Raw genomic sequence first — 19,467 nt, forward strand, 5'->3', positions numbered from 1 at the left:
TAGCTCTCCACCCATTAAGCGTGGCCAGAAGCACAGACATAAAGAGAGGAAAAGAGCACTTCTGTGTGCGTCTTCTCAAGTATTGCAAGTGGGAAACTCAAAGCCCATTTTTGCAGTGTACTTTACTATCTGTTAGAAGCATACTTGCAAAAATATGCTTCTACCAACACAACTTTGGTAGAAGCAATTCTCTCATTAGTGTCTACATTGAGAATGTTACATTGGATTCACTCTTACTGCATAAGGGCTCAGCTCAAGAGCGCCAGCCTTCTAAGGTTAGCTCTTGGCTCGCGCCTATCTCTATGGGGCTTGTGGATAAGTGGAGTGTTTATGCCTATGATAGCTGCGAGTCTCCTGGGTCTAGCTTTCTTTCCTGTTTCTAAACTAATCCTTTCTCTTTACGCCACACCTATTCATTCGTTAAATTAACGTCCAATCATGTAAGTGATAGCCACACCTATTCATTCGTTAAATTGACGTTCAATCAGGCGAGTGATAGTGGCTCCTGTCTACTAGTCTAACGGGGATAAGCAACAACGAAATGAGAAGATAAGGTGCCTCGAACACTGAAAGGTAAGTCAAAAGTTTTGGACTAACTTTCCCAACCTTTTGTCAAGCGGTACTTTCTAGCACTGAAAGAAGTGGGCATTGTTGGTTGTTGTCAGTGTTTAAGTTTAAATAATAGTTATACTCATTTTATGCGACATTTTTTCCTTTTTAGTTTTGAGAAAAAAATAGCANTTAACGTCCAATCATGTGAGTGATAGCCACACCTATTCATTCGTTAAATTGACGTTCAATCAGGCGAGTGATAGAGCCCTGTTTACTAGTCTAATGGGGATAAGCAACAACGAAATGAGAAGATAAGGTGCCTCGAACACTGAAAGGTAAGTCAAAAAGTTTTGGACTAACTTTCCCATCCTTTTGTCAAGCGGTACTTTCTAGCACTGAAAGAAGTGGGCATTGTTGGTTATTGTCAGTGTTTAAGTTTAAATAATAGTTATACTCTTTCTGTCCCATTTTATGCGACATTTTTTCCTTTTTAGTTTTTGAGAAAAAAATAGCACGTTATTTTAATTAGAAACAATTTAGCTTTATAATTTCTCTTACTCGTAATGAAATGATTTACATTCATGCAAATATCCAAGGATTGATTTATACTTATGTTTCAAAAGACTTCTTTTTTTTCTTAAACATTGTGCCAATTGCTAAGTCAAATGGTGCCACGTAAAAACAACAAGAGATTGGGAAGTATTCAACTGCTATAACGACTACTTATAAATTAAGTTATATCCTGATTGACTAATAACCTAGTGATGTTTGCCAACTTGCGTAATTTTCGCTTTTTATTTCTACAAAAAGCCTGTTGGCCGTTTTTAGCCCAAAAAATAGATAAATAAAGACCCACATAAATGGGCCCTTAGAAAGGTGATGCCCATATTTTTATTTAAAAAATTCTAAAAATTCGAGGAATATAAGCAAAAAACCCTATTTTATATAGGGCCCTACAAATCATTGTTGTTCTGTGAGGAATTAATTACAATATAATATGATTCACAGATCATAATCTCAATATTAAACTATGGATTAGAAAGGGAATGTCTTATCATTTACTTTTTAAAAAATCAATATTATCAACTCCCATAAAAAGTACACCAATATCCTTACCAAAGATCTTGCATCGTCGTTTAGTGAATATTAATCATTATCATTATTGTAGTGGTTAGACTAAACTTAAATAAGGGTTCTTTTGTTGTTGTTTTATTTAGCTATTTGATATTTGAAAATTTCTTACCTGATTTAATTTCAACTCGCGTCAAATAAGCTCATTAAGAAAATAAAAGTGTTTTCTATGAAAATGTTTTTTATTCTCAGGATTGTGGCGTACACAAAACATTTCAAGAAGTGATGTAATTTTTTTAATATTCAACTTTTTTTTATATCATTTATGGTGAAGTATATTCATTTTTGTTTAGGATCAAACTTGAGACTTTTCTAATTAAAAGTGAATGGAGTGACTAATCATTCCTCCTCAATAGGGTCTGAGCTAGACCATTAGCTATGACTTTGGACAACGCAGTTTGCTTGGATTTTATATTTGTATTAATGATAAATATGAAGTTGTGAATTCAGTAAGTAAAACGAGCTATAAATCTCTCGTGATAAACATAAAATTTACAAATTTCAAATTTTGGACGCTGTTTCAATCCCTCCATCTCTAAATGATAGAAGTCATGAATTAATCTAATTACTTGATGACAATCAAGAAAGTTGATTTGTTTATTTTCTTTTTGGGAAAAGTGTATTAACCTAATGTGGAATATAGACACTCGTGTGCTTAATTTAAATTTAAATAATTGCATGGTAATCATAGAATATTATCTTTTAAGCTGTATAAACAGCGCATAACACGGAGACATTAGCCGCCCTTAAATAAAAGATTAATTAATCAATTAAATTAAAACAAGACAATTCATAAAGTTTAATAAAATATTATTATTAAACAATTTTTAAATTATGTTTGTGAAGAAACAATCATAGCATTTGTTATGCTGTATAACAAATTGAAAATGATTGGAGAAAAAGTTATGTAGGGTATTATTCTTTGTTTTAATTAAGTTAATCAATTAAATTGCTATATCAACATTTATAATTTTTGTTTCTTTGTTCCTTTTAAACAATAATTGTACTTAGTTGGTTTTATTAATTTTTGTTCCTTTTATGTCGGTCAATTAAATCATTGAGAAGAAAAAAAAAGAATTAAATCATTAAGACTTGAAGTGCAGCCTAATTAGGGTGCGTTGCTACGAACCAAAAATGTTTTTCGTGAAAAATATTTTTTTTCTTAAAAAAAGAATAAGTTGATTTCTTATTTATTTATTTGTATTTGATATATGCGTAAAGAATTATCGTAAAAATATTTAAATATAATCTAAACAAATAATAAGGAATGTGGACATGGAGATGAAGATGTAAATTTGTTTCAGGGCTACAAATCGAGTGAAGATAATTAATATCATTTGTAGAATGTATTTTTCCTACTTCCCATCAGGAATTTTTTTTCCATTTTTAAGGAACTTATTTTCCTAACCAACCGAACATGAAAAAATAAAAACGCGACCTAATTCTCTACTTCCTATTTTTTGCCAAAAGAAAATACTTATTGAAATACTTCTAATAGAGCTTAATTGTTATAGAGAAAACAATTATTTTAGAATCGTAATTAAAAAATAATTTGTTTTTTGAAAGTCTATAACAATGAATTTAACTCGTTATAAGGGTCAGGATTAGTCAGCCAAAGAAAATTTATTCAACATGAATTCGACATATAACTAAGTCAACAATTATTAATTATTTCATAAGAGTTTTTATAAAATTAATATAGTGTTTGATTAAATGTAACTAAAGTATATATATGTTGCACGTTTTGCATGATTGTATTAATTATGCTCATGTTTTTGGATTTGATGCATTTTCTTTGCTCTTTATATCTATGGACATAGACTTACTGATAATTTTAATACTACATTTGTCCCTAATTACTTGTCCACTTTTGAATTTACACACCTATTAAGAAAACAATTATTGACATATAGAATTCACCATTTTACCCCTATTAATTATAAAGTGGATGGATTAAAAATTGAAGATTTTCAAGAAATTGTACCTTTTTCAAAGTAATTAATTGAGGGTATAATGGGTAAAATTATTTTGTTCTTTCTTGATTTGTCAAAATGGACAAGTAATTAGGGACAACTATAAAAGGAAAAGTTGACAAGTAATTAGAGACAGAGGGAGTATTTAAATTAATGGAAGTTACATATGATGATTGTAGAAATATCTTTGAGTGCATTTGGTGAAAAAATTAAAATCGATATAATAATGTTTTTTTTTCTTCTAAATGAATATCTTTCGATTGATAAAAATATAACAATCTTTGTTAGTATGGTTAGAGCTTGTGATTTCTTGGATTTTGTTCAATCAATAAAGAGTCAGACTTAAATTTCACAAGTAATATGTACTTTTTATTTATAGTTGTCTAATTTTTGTTTTACTTTTCTTCACTTTTTCCATATCTTGTTTAGTAAACGATTTTTGTGGAGTTGAATTATGTAGATATTTTTTTTTGTGCTATCTTTAGACTTTTCAATTTGTAGAGCAATTTTATCAAAGTACTTATATCGTTAGAAATAATGACTCCGATATGAAAACAAAATATTTTCCATCTAAATCCGAATTAAACAAAATTATATAACCATATAAAATTTATGATATTTTTATACTAAATTCCACCTAATATCACTCCAATATATGTAACCTAAAGATACAAAAGATTGTTATAACAAAGAATTATTTCATTTTTAATCGAGAAGTCCACTTTGAGCTTAGTGCCTACAAAATAAACTTATTTTGATTGGGAGTGCTTCATTTTCAAAAAAAAAATATCTTCAATATATAATTTTAACAATAGCATTTTAAGTGTAGTTTCATATGTGGTATCTAAAAATGATAGCATACATGCAGATTTTAACACTATTTTTATGAGTCGAAAGTTTTCGATATACCATCGACTTAAAAAAAATTAATTCAAGTAAGATTAAATAAAGGGAAACTTACGTAAATATACTATATTAAGAAAATATTTACCATATGTAGCAATAACATTTTCTTTTCACTTGATCACTTTTAATACAGTTGTAATACAATTTTAATACAAAGAACAATTTATAAAACACATATAATACAAGTTTTATTGATAAATAATACATTTATCACACATTTTAATACACTTGTAATACAATGTGTCAATTTCTTACCAAACAAACATAGTATATATTTAAAATAGTTATAATACATATATATTGCATACATTATTCACTTTTAATACATATTGCAGATTTATCATAGTATTGTTATATATTGCTATAAATGATAATAAATAAAAAGTTTCGCTAAAATAAGTAATTATTTATTAAAATGTACCTTTTAAGTAAATTTTCCTTAAAAAACAGCAAACTAAAAAAGGTTATTAAAAAAGAAAGAGAAAAAATTAAGAACATTTTGAAACGAATACCAGACAAAAAATGAGATATTTTTTCCTCAAAAACATTATTCTTCTTCTTGTATATTAATGACATAAATATAATTATGGCATCATACTTTAACACAATTTTTTATGCAGTCGAGATATTTTTAAAGAAAATGTAATCGAAACAAGATTAACAAAAAAAAATAACAATAACAAAGTAACAATATAAAAAAGTATATAGAAAAAAGAATCAACATAATTTTGTAACAAGTACCAAACACTAGATGAAACTATTTTATTATTATGGTTTTTTTAAAAGAAAAAAAACGTAATTTTTTCTCATTATTATGACATAATAAATGTAATTATGACGTCATTAACCATTAATTGTTACCACACGTGCTGTACGTCTACTTTCCATGTTTTTACATGTAACCGACTAACCGTATATAAGCTATGTGAACGTGTGAACCTTATAGTGGCAAATTACGTAATTTTCATGTTTTTTTGTGTCTAATTTGGGAAATTTGTATTACATGAGTCACCTCTGAGTACTGCACACTGTCTACTGAGTGCATTTAAACAATTTCAGCAAAGACTGCTCCACGTGCTTTCTTTGGCGCGTGTGTTCACGACTTACCTATTTGCTATTGTGTGGTAAATTGTGAGACAAAATGACCAAAATACCCCTTGATGTATATGAATTTTGGTTTCATTTCATTGTGTCGTTTGATATGTGCGATAAGGATAATAATAATAATAAGGGTTGTAGTGGAATGATAACGGATAAATATTTCTTTATTTTTATTAGAAGTTTCGAGATTAAGTTTCCTTAAAATATGGAATCGTCTTTGTTAGAGAGTGTTTTACCTTTCAATGTGAGATTTTTTTGGTGTGAATTCGAATTGAGTCGCGTCTCAATGATGGGTAATGAACATTGGATGAAAATTCTTTTTTTTTCTATTTAAAAAAAAATGATAATTTAGAAACAAAAATTGAGATTACCTTTATATCATGTTTAATTTGATGTATTAGCTAATTCTAAAATTATTTTAGCTACTATTTGTATAAAAATTGTGGGATTACTATTTCATATTTAAGTGAGATAAAGATTATATCGGGTGTCTTATTTTATTTTTTTATATATATTATAGAAGATTGGGATAACAATAAGAATTGAGGCCTTAAGTGATTTAATGAAGTGCAAATATTGTTAATTTTAAATATTTGTTTTACTATAAAATTTAATCATAAGTTTAAAGGTTGATCTTCAAATATTTTTTGAATGCTCTATTTCTCTCTTCTAATCGTGATATCTCAATTTCAGATAACTGTTTAAACATGTTTCAACCACGCTGAGTGGGAAGAGGATCGCCAAGGTCATCATTCTCAACTCTCAAGTTCATCTCAGTTTCAAATAAAATACATATACAAATACCATTAAAATTTTAAAAATTACAACTTTGAAGCTCAATTTTTTTAAAAAAAATTTAACTTCAAAATTTATGAGAGAAAGGGGAGTTGAGTTTCGACATGGAATACAATTGCACATGAAACATTTATTTATTCTCTAAAAAAGATAAAACTCAAATAACTAAAAATAGAGGCTTATTAATTACATTAGGCTCCCATTAAAAATGTCTTTTTTTCGGTTATTTATTTTAAGAAAACGATCGAATGACTTTGTAATTGCATTGTCTCTAAATTGGGGAACAGATAATACAATTGGAGTAACAATAATATAATACTTTAAATCTTCTTTCACTCTTTATAGGGAAATTGCTTTATTTAACATTGCAAGTTGGGACCAAAAATAAATAAATTGAGTTCTCTGACATTTGGGCTCCAAAACAATTAATAAATTTTTATATCATATCCATGAATCCACTATATTTTTTATTCTTATTTCGAAAGAAAAATGATTTCTTATGGTTAAGAAGTCTACATCGAAAACGGATAGGAAGTTGATCTCCTTATAAAGATTTGGACAATTTTCTCTTTATAAGTTAGCTTTTATGACTGAATTAGATCTGAGATCTATCTTTACATGATATTAAAATCAAGCATATCCCACTTCTTTATTTCATCGATGTTGCGCCCCATATTATATTATTGATGTTCTAGTTAACGAGGTCTGGGCGCGCGGGGGAGTGTTAAGAAATATCACATCAGATCAAAAGGGATGGGAAGTTAGTTTTCTTATATAGACTTGGACAATCCTCCCTTCATAAGCTAACTTTTGGAGTTAAATTAGACCCAATATCCATCTTTACATTTATATTTGTGATAGATTTAAAGAATGAGTTAATTCGTTGTATGACAATTTAAGTATTATAAAGATTTCACTAAGGTTATTTTTTGAATTTTTCTTTCAATATAATTATTCAAATCTTAAGAAAATCGGACTGAAATTATTTTTGAATTTTCTTTCCTATAAGGTCACTTAACTATAATATTATATCTTACATAATCTCATTCTCTTACGAGATTTCTTAATTGACATGTCATGTAGCCATGACGAGAGGGAGTTGCTCGGATGATAAGCAGTAGCACCCCTCACTCCCAACCTGAAGGTTGCGAGTTTGAACCAAGAGAGCAAAAGGAGTGGGAGCTCCTAGGGAGGGTTTAAAAAAAAAATTATTCTACTTGACATAAAAAATAAGAAATTATTATGACATGGCATGTCAATTAATAAATCTAGCTAGGGAAAGAGATTTTATAAAACATAAAACTATAGTTGAATAATCTTCTAGGAAAGAAAAATTTAAAAAGTAATGTTCATAGAATCTTCTTAATACTTGATGAATAATTATATGGTGAAGAAATTAAAAATGACTATAATGGAATCTTCTCAATTATTGAAGGACTATAAAGGAAATTAATTTGATTTTATAATATTACTTTTAAAATATACTTTTGAGTAATTTTGGACTTCTATTGGTTAAAATTATATTTTAAAAAAAACTATTTTGAAACCTACTTTCATACGTAAGGGAGTGTTGTTATTTTCTCGTGTCTTTTTCATGCATATTATTATCTAATAGTTAATTAATTAATATCCACTAAAGTGTTTTGGAGTTATCCAATTTATGAACTACAAAATTCAATTCGATATAAATGAATTAGTAGGCATTTGGTCATATATTTTAAATATTTTTAATTATAATTAGGCACATAGAGGTACAAGGAATCGAATTCTTAAAAAATAATTATTGGTGTATTATGACTTAATATCCATAATAATAGTTCCCTTTTAACGAGCCTTATCCATTTGAAATTTTGATGTTGACAATCTAACAACCATGACAAATTTCTTCATCCAATATCAAATGTTGTTATAAACCAATCCTATGGACTATGTTAAATAGGCTTAAATTATTTTAGCACTTTGGATATGTTCGTAGTGTTACAAGTTATAACCAATCATATATTTGAAGAGCTACTATTATTTTAGCACTTTGGATGTGTTTGGTACGAAAAAAATATATTTTTTTAAAATGTGAGTTTTTGACCTATTTTGTTTTATCTTTTAAAATAACATAGTATATTCAGTGAAATCTCATTAAGTGGAGTTTGGGGAGGATAAAGTGTACGCATACCTTATCATTACCTCGTGGAGGCCGTAGAAAGATGTTTCCGAAAGATCCTCGACTCATTAAACCCAACTAATATAAGAAGAAAACAATGATGAAAGCGTAACAATTAATAAAAGAGTAGTGTAGTGTCTATAAGAAAAAAAATAACAACAACAAATTAGTGTGATATCGAGATACAATAAACAACATATAATAAGAGCTACAACAAAGGTACGACTAGTACTACAACATGCACTAACAAGCCTAAGCAAGACAACACTCTATCCCTACTAACCTTCTGCTCTAATACGTGACTTCAACTTCTTCCTATTTGAGTCAATATTTCGGTAATATGAGGTAATGTCATGTCCTGTCTAATCACCTAGATCTCCCCAATAGTTTTTCGGCATACCTCTACTCCTCTGCATACCCCTTACAACTAGTCTCTCACATCTCCTAACTGAAGCATCGATGCACCTCCTCTACACACATGCTCAAACCATCTTATCTTCATGTAAGCAAAAAAAGTGTTGGAGTTCAATCCTCTTCAAAGCATAATATCAAGAAATGTTTGTTGAAAGCTTGAACCGTGCAAATTTGAGATACTTGAAATTAGAATTTATTCGATAACGTAGTATAAAATTTTATTAATCATTATATATTTAATGAATGAAAAGTCTGCTTTAAAATAATCTACTACATATATATTTCAAAGTCTCTTTCTTTTTTGTTCATGTTTTCTATTCCCATCAAGTTAAATAATTTAATCTTAACATTAAGTTGATATAATAATACATATTACTTAACAATGATTACATGATAATATATATATGAAATATATCATTTGCATTAAAAATAAAGAGTCCGCATTAAAATCGTCCGCACCATCTTTCTTTTTCTTCTTTGTAATAGGCTTGAAGTGTTCAATGCTTATTTACTTTTGGTTAAACATTAACCACCATGTTGGAACACATGCAACATTTTATTGACCATTTTGGTTATAATTTATTTAATTTTTATATAAAAAAAAGTAGACTAGTCAAGTCATTTAAAACTCAAGCCTCAACAAAGCCAATTATTGATTAAAAAAAATGTACATAACTTTGTGGGCCATACTTTTAAACAAATTATGGGACCCACCAATGACCTAACAACAATAATACTAATTAAATAGTGAAATGTAGAGGGACCAATTTTTATTTTTTTTAACTTTAAATAAAAATAGGGAAAATATGTATAAAAAATTTGGCTTCAAATTAAATTTCTCTCTATGGAGACTTTTTGGTCCACAGTACGGATTAATATGACCCACTCTGACAACCTTTAAAGCTTAAATTCTCCCTATTTTTCCTAAAAGATACACTATGATAAAATGGGGAATTTTATATACCTAAGTTTCTTTCTCCTTCTTTTTCAAAACAATTAACAATATTTTTCTTTCTAAACGTAGTCAATACGTTTGAATTCACATGAATACAAAATCTAATTTTAATTGATATTGTATGAATACAATTTGATTGTATTATATGTATGTGTATTTGTGATATATATATATAACAAAATAATTATATTATAAAATTGTCTAGATAAATCAAATTAACACTCAACTAATCGAGCGATTGGGAGGGAAGAGGAACGGGGTAATAAGTTGTCTAATTAGTTGGAGTGTGAACTCGAACTTGTTCGAACAACTTTATGGTACATTTGATATCTTTTCTCTTAAATATATGTAAAATCAATTATAAGTGTATTTATGACTAGCTTAATTTAATATATGTGTTTTCATACCGTATATGTACAACATTGATTAATTTTATGTGAGACAGGCTAACAACTAACTATATGTGAAAGATATATTAAATATATATGTAATGTAAAGTAAATGTTGTATGCATGAGAAATTCAACATCTAAAATATATGTCAAGTATTTATTCTTACATGGACAGTCATACACATACACCATACAATTTCCATAAATATTATCATACATAAGAGAATAATTTGAATTTGTCATAGAGACAACTCTAGTAGAAATAAGAAAGAAAGCCACAACTTTGTGAACAATTGATATTCCAAAAATTTTCGAAAGCATTGTGAATTTTAGGAAAGTTTTTTATTTCTTTATTTGTAGAATCCTTCAAAAATGTTGATTTCAAAAAAAAAAAAAAAGCATTGATTTTTCAGTAGTCATCTGAAATTCTGATAATGGTGAACAAGTGAGGTTGATATAGATAGTAGCAACTAAAATTTTAAATACACACATACGTTTTTAAGTGAAGATATGTTATATAATAATGTATATAATTTCACTATATTTTATAATTATTTAAAAATATCACTCTAAAGAATATTAAAGGAAGTAGAATACACTACATTTAAAATTAAGAATAACTTGTACAAATAAAATTTAGCAAAAATACATTAAACTTAATCTTAGTTACTATATAAACCTTCAATTTTAAGTATACACATCTAAACACTTTAACTCATCTTTGCTATGTCAGTTTTAACACTCTCCAACTTATAAATACTCCTCCAAAATTCATGTGCCAGGTATTCATGAGACACAATAAAAATGAATTGGAATATTTAGTTGTACAACTCAATTTTTTTTTTTTTCCATACACTAAGCTCAAATTCAAAATTTCTGATTAAGGATAAAAACTATGCAACATACTATCCAAAGAAAGTGTGAAAATTGAAAGAGATAGTGAAAATTTTGTGTGAATGTGAAGAGAGAGGAGTGAGCGCGTGAAAGAGGGTAGTGGGTACTGTACTGGATTGCTAGCAGGGATGAGCTGTGAATATATGTAAGAGAGTAGTACTAATGTCCCACCACCCATGTGCCCTTCTTCCTGTCTCCACCAGTTCCTGCTTCTCAATCATTAGTCCTCTTCTCCCCCCTACCCACTTCTTAATTCTACCTAGCTTCCTCCATTGTTGTATCTCTACTATTTTTACATACTACTTGTTTTTTACTTTATTGGGATTTTGCGCATTCTCTCGCTACTTACAAGAGTGGTGAATCTTGATTTGTTAAGTATTTTTACATATTTGTTGTTTGGGGCTCTGTTTTTTCTCCCATAAATCTCACTTCAAAGAGCTTTTCTATTACTTGAAACTTCAACTGAAGCTGCTTTCTTGATTTGTCTAAGTTTTTTTTTTACATATTTGTTGTTTTTTCTTTGTTTGGGGTTTTGCTTAATTCAGCTCTGTTTTTCCCCCCATAAATTCCAAATTAAAGAGCTTGGTGAATTTGTTGTTTTTTCTTTGTTGGGGTTTGCTCAATTCAGCTCTTTTTGCTCATAAATTCCACATTTGTACTCCACCACTACTCTATTTGGACTTTGATTTTCAAATATTTGTTTCCTTTTCATTGTTGGATTTTGTTCAATTGAGCTCTGTTTGTCTATAAATCCCAGCAATCTTCCACTTCCACCATTTTTACTAGTGTTTTGTGCTTCTAATGTCGACGTCTGCAGAAGGAAATGGAGCTATAATTGATCCTCAGAGGCAACAACAACAACAACAACAACAGCCTTCTGGGGTTGGTACAAATGGTGCTTTAACAGTGAAAAAACCTCCGGTAAAAGACCGGCATAGCAAGGTTGATGGTAGAGGAAGACGTATAAGGATGCCAATTGTATGTGCTGCAAGAGTTTTTCAGCTAACTCGTGAATTGGGTCACAAATCCGATGGACAAACTATCGAATGGCTGCTTCGTCAAGCTGAGCCTTCAATTATAGCTGCTACTGGTACTGGTACTATTCCTGCTAGCTTCTCTACTGTATCTGTATCGGTACGGAACTCAACTGCATCTCTTGTTTCATCACTTTCGGCTCCACTTGATCAGAAATCATCACATATGATTTCACCGGCGCCGTTTATCCTCGGGAAACGCCTCCGGTCAGATGACGAAAACCTTGAAAATGGGAATAAGGATGATGTGGCTGTAGCTGCCGGAGCTGCTACTGCTGTGGGTCCCACAGCTGGGTTTTGGGCTGTTCCAGCTAGGCCTGATTTTGGTCAAATATGGAGCTTTGCGGCGGGGCCGCCACCAGAAATGATGGTGCCGACATCCGCGGCCGCAGCAGCTGCGGCCGCGGCGGCGTTAAGTTCGCAGAGTTCTAGATTCTTTCAGCAGCAGATGGGAGAGGCTTCAGCTGCTAGAGTTGGAAATTACCTACCAATGACTCAAGGGCATCTCAATTTGCTAGCTTCTCTATCAGGTCCTCCACAGCCTTCTTCCGGGAGAAGAGACGACGACGGACGCTGAAGATATGAATATTATTATTGTTATTGATATTGTTGTTGTTGTTGTTGTTAATATATCGTATAAATGTGTTTTAATGTTCTTGATTGTGTTAGATGAGAAATTTGTTGCTAGGTTCTAGTGAGTGAGAAATGAACTAGGGGTTTGTTCAATTTCATGAATTATTGCTAGGATTAGGTTTGTTTGCTTTATCTCATTTGTCAAGAGTTTACGTTCACCGAGTTTTGGTGTTGTAAGCTGTGTGACGATAACACGAAACACAAGCATCAGGGGAAGTTGTTGCTTGTGATGAATTTGGTGGGGTTTGTTCTGTTGTTTGCAGACCTCATAATAAGCTGCTTTGATCACTTTGTAACAAGAGATAATAGGGAATCAGTGTGGACTATGAAAACCTGTAGTTCCACATGAATGTTTTGTAAGGAAACCGTGGAGGTTTCCGTTGAATTTAATTCTGTAATTTGTTGAAACTATATCAGTTGTGAGCTTAAACTTTCCTACTCAAAAGAGTGCTATGGACTTTAATTTATTACTGAACTTACATTGTGTTATCTTGAATGGGTGCTATAATTAGATGTTTTCGACATTTCGGTGATTGAGTTGCCACCATACTGGATAAAATGAAATATTTATTTATTGCATAACTGGATTCACCTGTCGACTGATCAACTAATGCATGGGACAGTTTGAAGTTGAATCATGTGAAATGCTGTGGAGCCGAACATACAAGGAGGATAGAACTCTAAATTTCTATACTCAAGCTTTCTTAGATTGGTTATGGATCAGATAATTTTGCTGCAGCTTGATGTCTATTCTATGTATAAGTGTGTGATGTGTACCAGAGATTCAAAATGGAACAGCTCAAGTTTCAACAGAAAGAGTATTTGATGATTATTTACGTTAATGATCTTCATGCTATATAAGTTCCTCAGTAGTACTCAGAAGATTAAACTGTAGTTGTTAAAAATGTTATAGTATATCATACATTTATGGATGACATGATGCCGTATTCTATCATGTGCTGCTTCAACTTGGAGGAGGAAGGAATTAACACTGCAGCATCTGAGATTAACGATACCTTTCAGCTTTAATTTTGCATCAGATTAGGTAAGATGTGGTTAAATTCTTTGAGCTTTACTTGTGATTCTTTTATAATCTCTTAAGTTTAGAATATAAGGCATATAGACACCTTGTCAGTTATCTGGTCTTAGAAAGCAAGAAACAAAACGATTTTGTGACATCTGCTTAGTCTTATTTCAAGCTGACAACAAGCTAGGAACGTCTTGCTAGCTATCCTGTTTGGAAAGCAAGAAGGTTTATGTATGTCTTGGAGATTTGCAGCCCCCCTCAAATGTTTCAATGTAGATTGGTTCTCTAATATAGGGTAGTGTCTTGCTTTGTTACCTGGATTTATCTTTACAAACAAAGATACAATTACTAAAAAGAGCGACTCTACTGGTTTTTTTTGAACTTCACTTATTTCTTGAGTTGCTGAAGTTTTATTAGATTTAAACTAAAATTTCCTGTGTTTATACTATTTTTTTATGAGCCGTTCAGCAAATATGTTCTCCAGAGCTGGCTGATTTTCTTTCTGCATTAATTTCATCTATAGTAACCATCCAGAGTAGCAAGTGGTGCAAGACTACAAACTTTGTTGAATCTGAAGTCTTAAAGCTTTGGTTGATTTTCTATTTGCTTCCACTTTATGACACAGTTGATATACACTGGAAGGTAATATTATTGTTTTCAGCATGCCTATTTATCATATTAGTCGTCTTCTCTCGTGTTATTCTTGCTGTATCTGTTTCTGTTCATATTCCTAAGAAAATATCTGTTTCAATCAGGGGAATCCGGAATAGACAATACACATGTCATTTCTGCATTATTAGACAGATATTTTGGCTGATATTGGGTGGCCACCACTCTATGAACCTGCTTGTTTAATGATCTCATTAGATTTTGGGATAAGTTGAGTTTAAGATGAGAACCATGGGTGCCAACTACTTGAAGATGTCTATGTTCTCAATGTGTTACTCTTGCCTCTATTGCTCAGACTCTTCAAAAATGTTGATGGGTGCGTGTTAGATCCTAAAAAAGTAATGAACTTTTGTAGGATCTGACACCAATGCAACAATATTTTTTGTGAGTCTGAGCAAAACATAGACTCTTGCTAATATGGTGTTCCCTAGCGATTATCACATATGGAATTTCAGTTCAGTTGTGAAATGAACACATAATTTGTAGTCTAATTTAGCGGAACAATTTTCTCTTTCCAGGAGAATAAGATTGTATATACTATCAGTATCGATCATAGTTGAGCCTTGGTTGCCTTGATTATGTCTATTTGTCTCATAAATAGTTACTTTTTTGAAGGAGAGATTTCCAGGGAACAACATAAAGCATACTCAAGAACTAACAACTTCTTGAGAACAGTTTTATTAAGAAACAGTGGAGCTTTTATTTCTCAACTTTCTGTAATTTTTTTTTTTTTTGATAACCGAGAAATCCGTTTGTGACCCGTCCTTTGGACCAATCACAGCCTTCTAAACTTGGTGGATAATGGGCCCGCCCCTCTACCCTTCTCCACTTAAATAACTTTCTGTATTATTTTAAACACTTGATGTTTTACTTGAATGCTTACTCGTTATTCATTTCTCCTCAGAAGGGAGCCTTGGAGCAATAGTTAAGTTTTGCGTAAGTTCTTAGTCATTGTTTGAGCTATGGTGGAATCAACCACTGATGCTTGCTTCAGGTTCGGCCCTTCCACGTACCCTGCATGCACCGGCTTCCTTTCTTATTCAATTCTGCCTCACTACAATAGTTCATTGGTTTCTTAGAACATAATTTTTTCCTCAGCCACGGAAGAGGAATTATCTGAGGAATATGCATATATCCCTTTCTTAGGGATAATTACGATGCCTAAACTCTTCGATCAACTAGTTTATAAAATACGAACAATGTATAAGTCGTGTATACTTTACTAAATATCATATACTACTTATACACAACATATATACTTAATAGTGTATATGTCACATTTATTTCAGTTATATTTAGTAAACTAGTGCATACATCTGCAACTTTCTTAGTTTTTTTAGAAATAAACTTCAACTTTTTAGGTTCATAATAGTATGTTAAAATACTTGCAACATTTGTAAAGATGTTACTATTACAAGCTTCTTAGGTTCACTTGATTGATTGGTATCTATATGTTTCTTCTACATGACTTCAAGTTATGTCTCCTTTGTTATCATTGTAATTATATTTGATTCTATAACATCAGTTTTGTCTTCTTTTTTCTTCGAAAAAATACCTTCATGTTCACTAAAAGCTTGGCCAAACAGGCAATTGTTATTATGTCCGTCTATACGATGTAGGCGACCACATTAAAAAAAAAGGCAGAATATAAGGAGTCGTTTGGTTCTTATAGATGAGCGATTTCTTTACGTTATATGTCCAAGCTAAAAACATCTACTATAATATAGAACCAAAAAATATAATTTTGTGATAAAAATGTAACTAAGGATACATGCCATGTATTCCTTGAGTTAGATATGAATATCATCAACAATATCGTGTCCAATGTAATTCAATAAGTAAGATTTAGAAAAGATTTTATGTACACAAATTTTACTCTTATAGAATTTCAGCTCTATCGAATGCCAATAGTAATATTTTACCCGCTAAAACATGGTCTAATAACTATCACATTCTCAGTATCAAAATAATTGTCACTTTAGTAATTCACAATAAGTAGAAATGATTTAGTAAATTATATGTTATATTTATTTATTTATTTTGACTTTAAAATTAACCCTAAAATTTCATAAGCAATATTAGCGTACCTCCTAAGATTCCGCGTAGAAAAACAACAATTTTCAAAAGCAAATTCCAAAAAACCCTTTTTTCCGATCGGAGATTCCTTTTTCCGATCAGAAAACAGAAAATAAAAATGGCAGTGAATCCCCAATTATTTGCTAATGGAATGCCAATTCCTTTCCTCAATGAATTGTTCGTCCTGTCTAGACATGGTGTTGAGTTTGAGGTCGACAAAATCCCTGGGTAAGTGTTTCTTATTGTTTGTTATCTCCACCTATGTAGCGGATTCAGAATTTTCATTTAGGGATTCGAAAAAAAGAGTGCTTAATATTTGAACTTGAAACCTTGATATGAAATTTGATCCCCTCAATATTCAAAATTTATTGTAATTTGTGAACCCTGCCTACCCTCTAAAGGAAAATGTTTTTAGAAACTTATTTTCTTGTGTTTCGTGTATTAGCAAAAAATAAAAATAAATGTTACTCTAAAAGTATTTATGTATAATTTATGCAAATACTATGAGAAGTGAAGGTGGCAGCAGGGGCAGAGCTAATATGGGTTCCCTTTCGATAGGTTAAAATTATTTTTGTGTATATATAGTATATGTTGAACCTGTTCGACTTTTTTGTGTGTTTACTTTTTCATATTTTGAATTCCTTAATGAAAACTTGGCTCCGATGCTAGGTGGAGGTGGGGTGAAGATGAGGTTAGTTGGAGGATGAGGACGATAAAATCGATGTAAAATGTCAACTAAGGAATTAACTTGTTTTAGAAAATATGGTTAAATGTATTTGCTTTACTTTATGAGTTCCTTTCTCCCTGTTTTCAACACATAATTCTTGCATTGCCTTCACTCTTTTTTCTTTAAAGTTTTATTAGTTCATGAGGCTCTGTGTTAATGAGACTGTTTGTTCTCAGTGTAGGAAAAACAAGAACAAGAGGGACTATCTACTTGTCGAATATTCGGATGGTCTTTGTTGCAAAGATGCCTGTGGATTTCATTGCTTTTGACATGCCCTTGGTATGTAATACTTCTATATCGTCCTCTGATTTTGCAAACACCACATGCTAACATGGTCATCTATTGGATTCCAGCTCCGTGTTCAAGTCATTTTTTTAACCAACTCTATTCACTCATGACTGATATAGTTTTTCTGTGGATCAGAGAAGAAAGTTGCGAAAACTCTCTTTTGTTACTCTTACTATAATATTAACAAGTTATTATGGCGCTCGTTGAAAATCTGCTGTAACTAGACCAACATATGCATAATGTGCAATTCAGAATGGCGATCCAAGTATAATGATATTTCTTTTGTTGCTTCTTTTCAGGCTGAACAAAATTTTGCCTATGATATGTTTCTGAATCCTGTAGTTATGTTGTTCTCTCTTTGAAAGACCCTTTTGAAAGTTGTTGTATTTTACTATGTACAATTCAGAATGGCGTGTATTAGAGCATATATGTTCCTTTGGTCAAATACGATCCTTCTCCTATGAAACTGGACTGTTCGTTTCTAAAGCTTTGACATGTTAATTCCACGGTATCACAACATGATTTATATCTGATTTGTAATTAAGCATGACATTGCTAGATGTATCTGCTAGGAAGCATGTCATGGCATATATTGTTCCGATATTTGTTAAGATGCATGACATGAATTCGTGTTTATCTGTATAAGTTTTCGGTCAGAGAAATAATCTTGTATTCGTTGGTGACTTTGCTGAGCAAGAAGTAACAAAATTGAGAAATGTAAGCTACATTTGCTTTGACAAAGTTTTTTTTCTTTTTTTATTCTGCAGCTTTTTGTTTCTGATGAAAAATTTAAGCAACCAGTATTCCACTGTAACAACATCTCTGGACTTGTAGATCCGGTAAGTTGAATTACTATTGTCGGATATAATCAATGTTGTCTAAGGTGCGGTTTAAGCACACTTGAGGGTGAAGCAAGGTGCAAAGTATGTTGAGCTTAGCTGGCGCATTAGTGCCGTCATCAAGGCTCTAGCACCTTGTCAATGACACTAAATATTAAAATTTCTCTCCTTATATTTGTTGTTCATACTTGTAATTATTAGTCTAGGACTACACACATACATATTTGTTATTTTCTCCATTAGTGCTTTTCGTTGAAGCCCACACTTTATCTGCGCTAAGAACCTTAGAGACTTTTTGCACTTTTCGCTTAAACACTGGATTATGTGCGCGCCACATTAGATAACCGATTCTGGCTATGTTCAGGTTGTTCCGGATAATGAAAACAGGGCCTTGTACTCCACACATACATTCAAGATTTTGTTCAAGGATGGTGGTTGTGGGACTTTCGTGCCATTATTTTTCAATTTAATCGCCTCTGTGAGACGAGCTCAGCAACAGTCTGGGGCAGAGCCACGGGCAGATCCTCTCCAAGCTGCACAAACTCCAGTTGATGAGATGATTAGACATGCGTATGTCTACGTTGCTTTCTCCTTTTTACAACGAAAATTGTTAAAGATCCTTTTCCCCCCTCAATATGCTAACTGGTTTTACTGAATTCTTATTGTGTTTGTCAATTTTGCAGTTATGTTGATCCCAATGATCCAACGAAAATCTTCTTGCAGCAGCCTACTCCAGAGTCACAACTTAGGCGTCGTTCATACCAATCACAACCTGCTTAAAACTCAATATACTTCTTGTTCAATGTTACCTGAATTGTGAATTGTTCATTTTCTCATGTACTTTTCTCTGGTTGATTGCTTTGATTCTATATAAATATATAAACAAACTAGAAGAATTGGGCTT

General features: G+C 31.2%; 2 protein-coding genes across 2 annotated transcripts; both read left to right on the forward strand.

The window, feature by feature from the left end:
* The first annotated feature begins 11,346 nt into the window (after positions 1 to 11,346).
* On the forward strand, positions 11,347 to 13,412 carry LOC125846970 (transcription factor TCP7-like). Its single transcript, XM_049526686.1, has one exon. It carries the CDS (start codon positions 12,072 to 12,074, stop codon positions 12,879 to 12,881), a length of 810 nt encoding a protein of 269 aa, XP_049382643.1. The 5' UTR covers positions 11,347 to 12,071; the 3' UTR covers positions 12,882 to 13,412.
* Positions 13,413 to 16,718: 3,306 nt separating this feature from the next.
* Positions 16,719 to 19,459, forward strand: LOC125846974 (uncharacterized). Its single transcript, XM_049526689.1, has 5 exons — positions 16,719 to 16,937; positions 17,613 to 17,715; positions 18,492 to 18,563; positions 18,928 to 19,133; positions 19,247 to 19,459. Exons 1-5 carry the CDS (start codon positions 16,828 to 16,830, stop codon positions 19,341 to 19,343), a joined length of 588 nt encoding a protein of 195 aa, XP_049382646.1. The 5' UTR covers positions 16,719 to 16,827; the 3' UTR covers positions 19,344 to 19,459.
* The last annotated feature ends 8 nt before the right edge of the window (positions 19,460 to 19,467 follow it).

Source organism: Solanum stenotomum, chromosome 12 (genome assembly GCF_019186545.1).
Source record: "Solanum stenotomum isolate F172 chromosome 12, ASM1918654v1, whole genome shotgun sequence".
NCBI classification, from domain to species: Eukaryota; Viridiplantae; Streptophyta; class Magnoliopsida; order Solanales; family Solanaceae; genus Solanum; species Solanum stenotomum.

What these genes read in the sequence shown, in the direction of transcription:
- LOC125846970 (XM_049526686.1), top strand. Translation starts at nt 12,072, where the DNA reads ATGTCGACGTCTGCAGAAGGAAATGGAGCTATAATTGATCCTCAGAGG.
- LOC125846974 (XM_049526689.1), top strand. Translation starts at nt 16,828, where the DNA reads ATGGCAGTGAATCCCCAATTATTTGCTAATGGAATGCCAATTCCTTTC. An exon ending in GAGGTCGACAAAATCCCTGG is followed by an intron (nt 16,938 to 17,612) that starts GTAAGTGTTTCT and finishes GTTTGTTCTCAG; the next exon opens with TGTAGGAAAAACAAGAACAA. An exon ending in TCTCTGGACTTGTAGATCCG is followed by an intron (nt 18,564 to 18,927) that starts GTAAGTTGAATT and finishes GGCTATGTTCAG; the next exon opens with GTTGTTCCGGATAATGAAAA.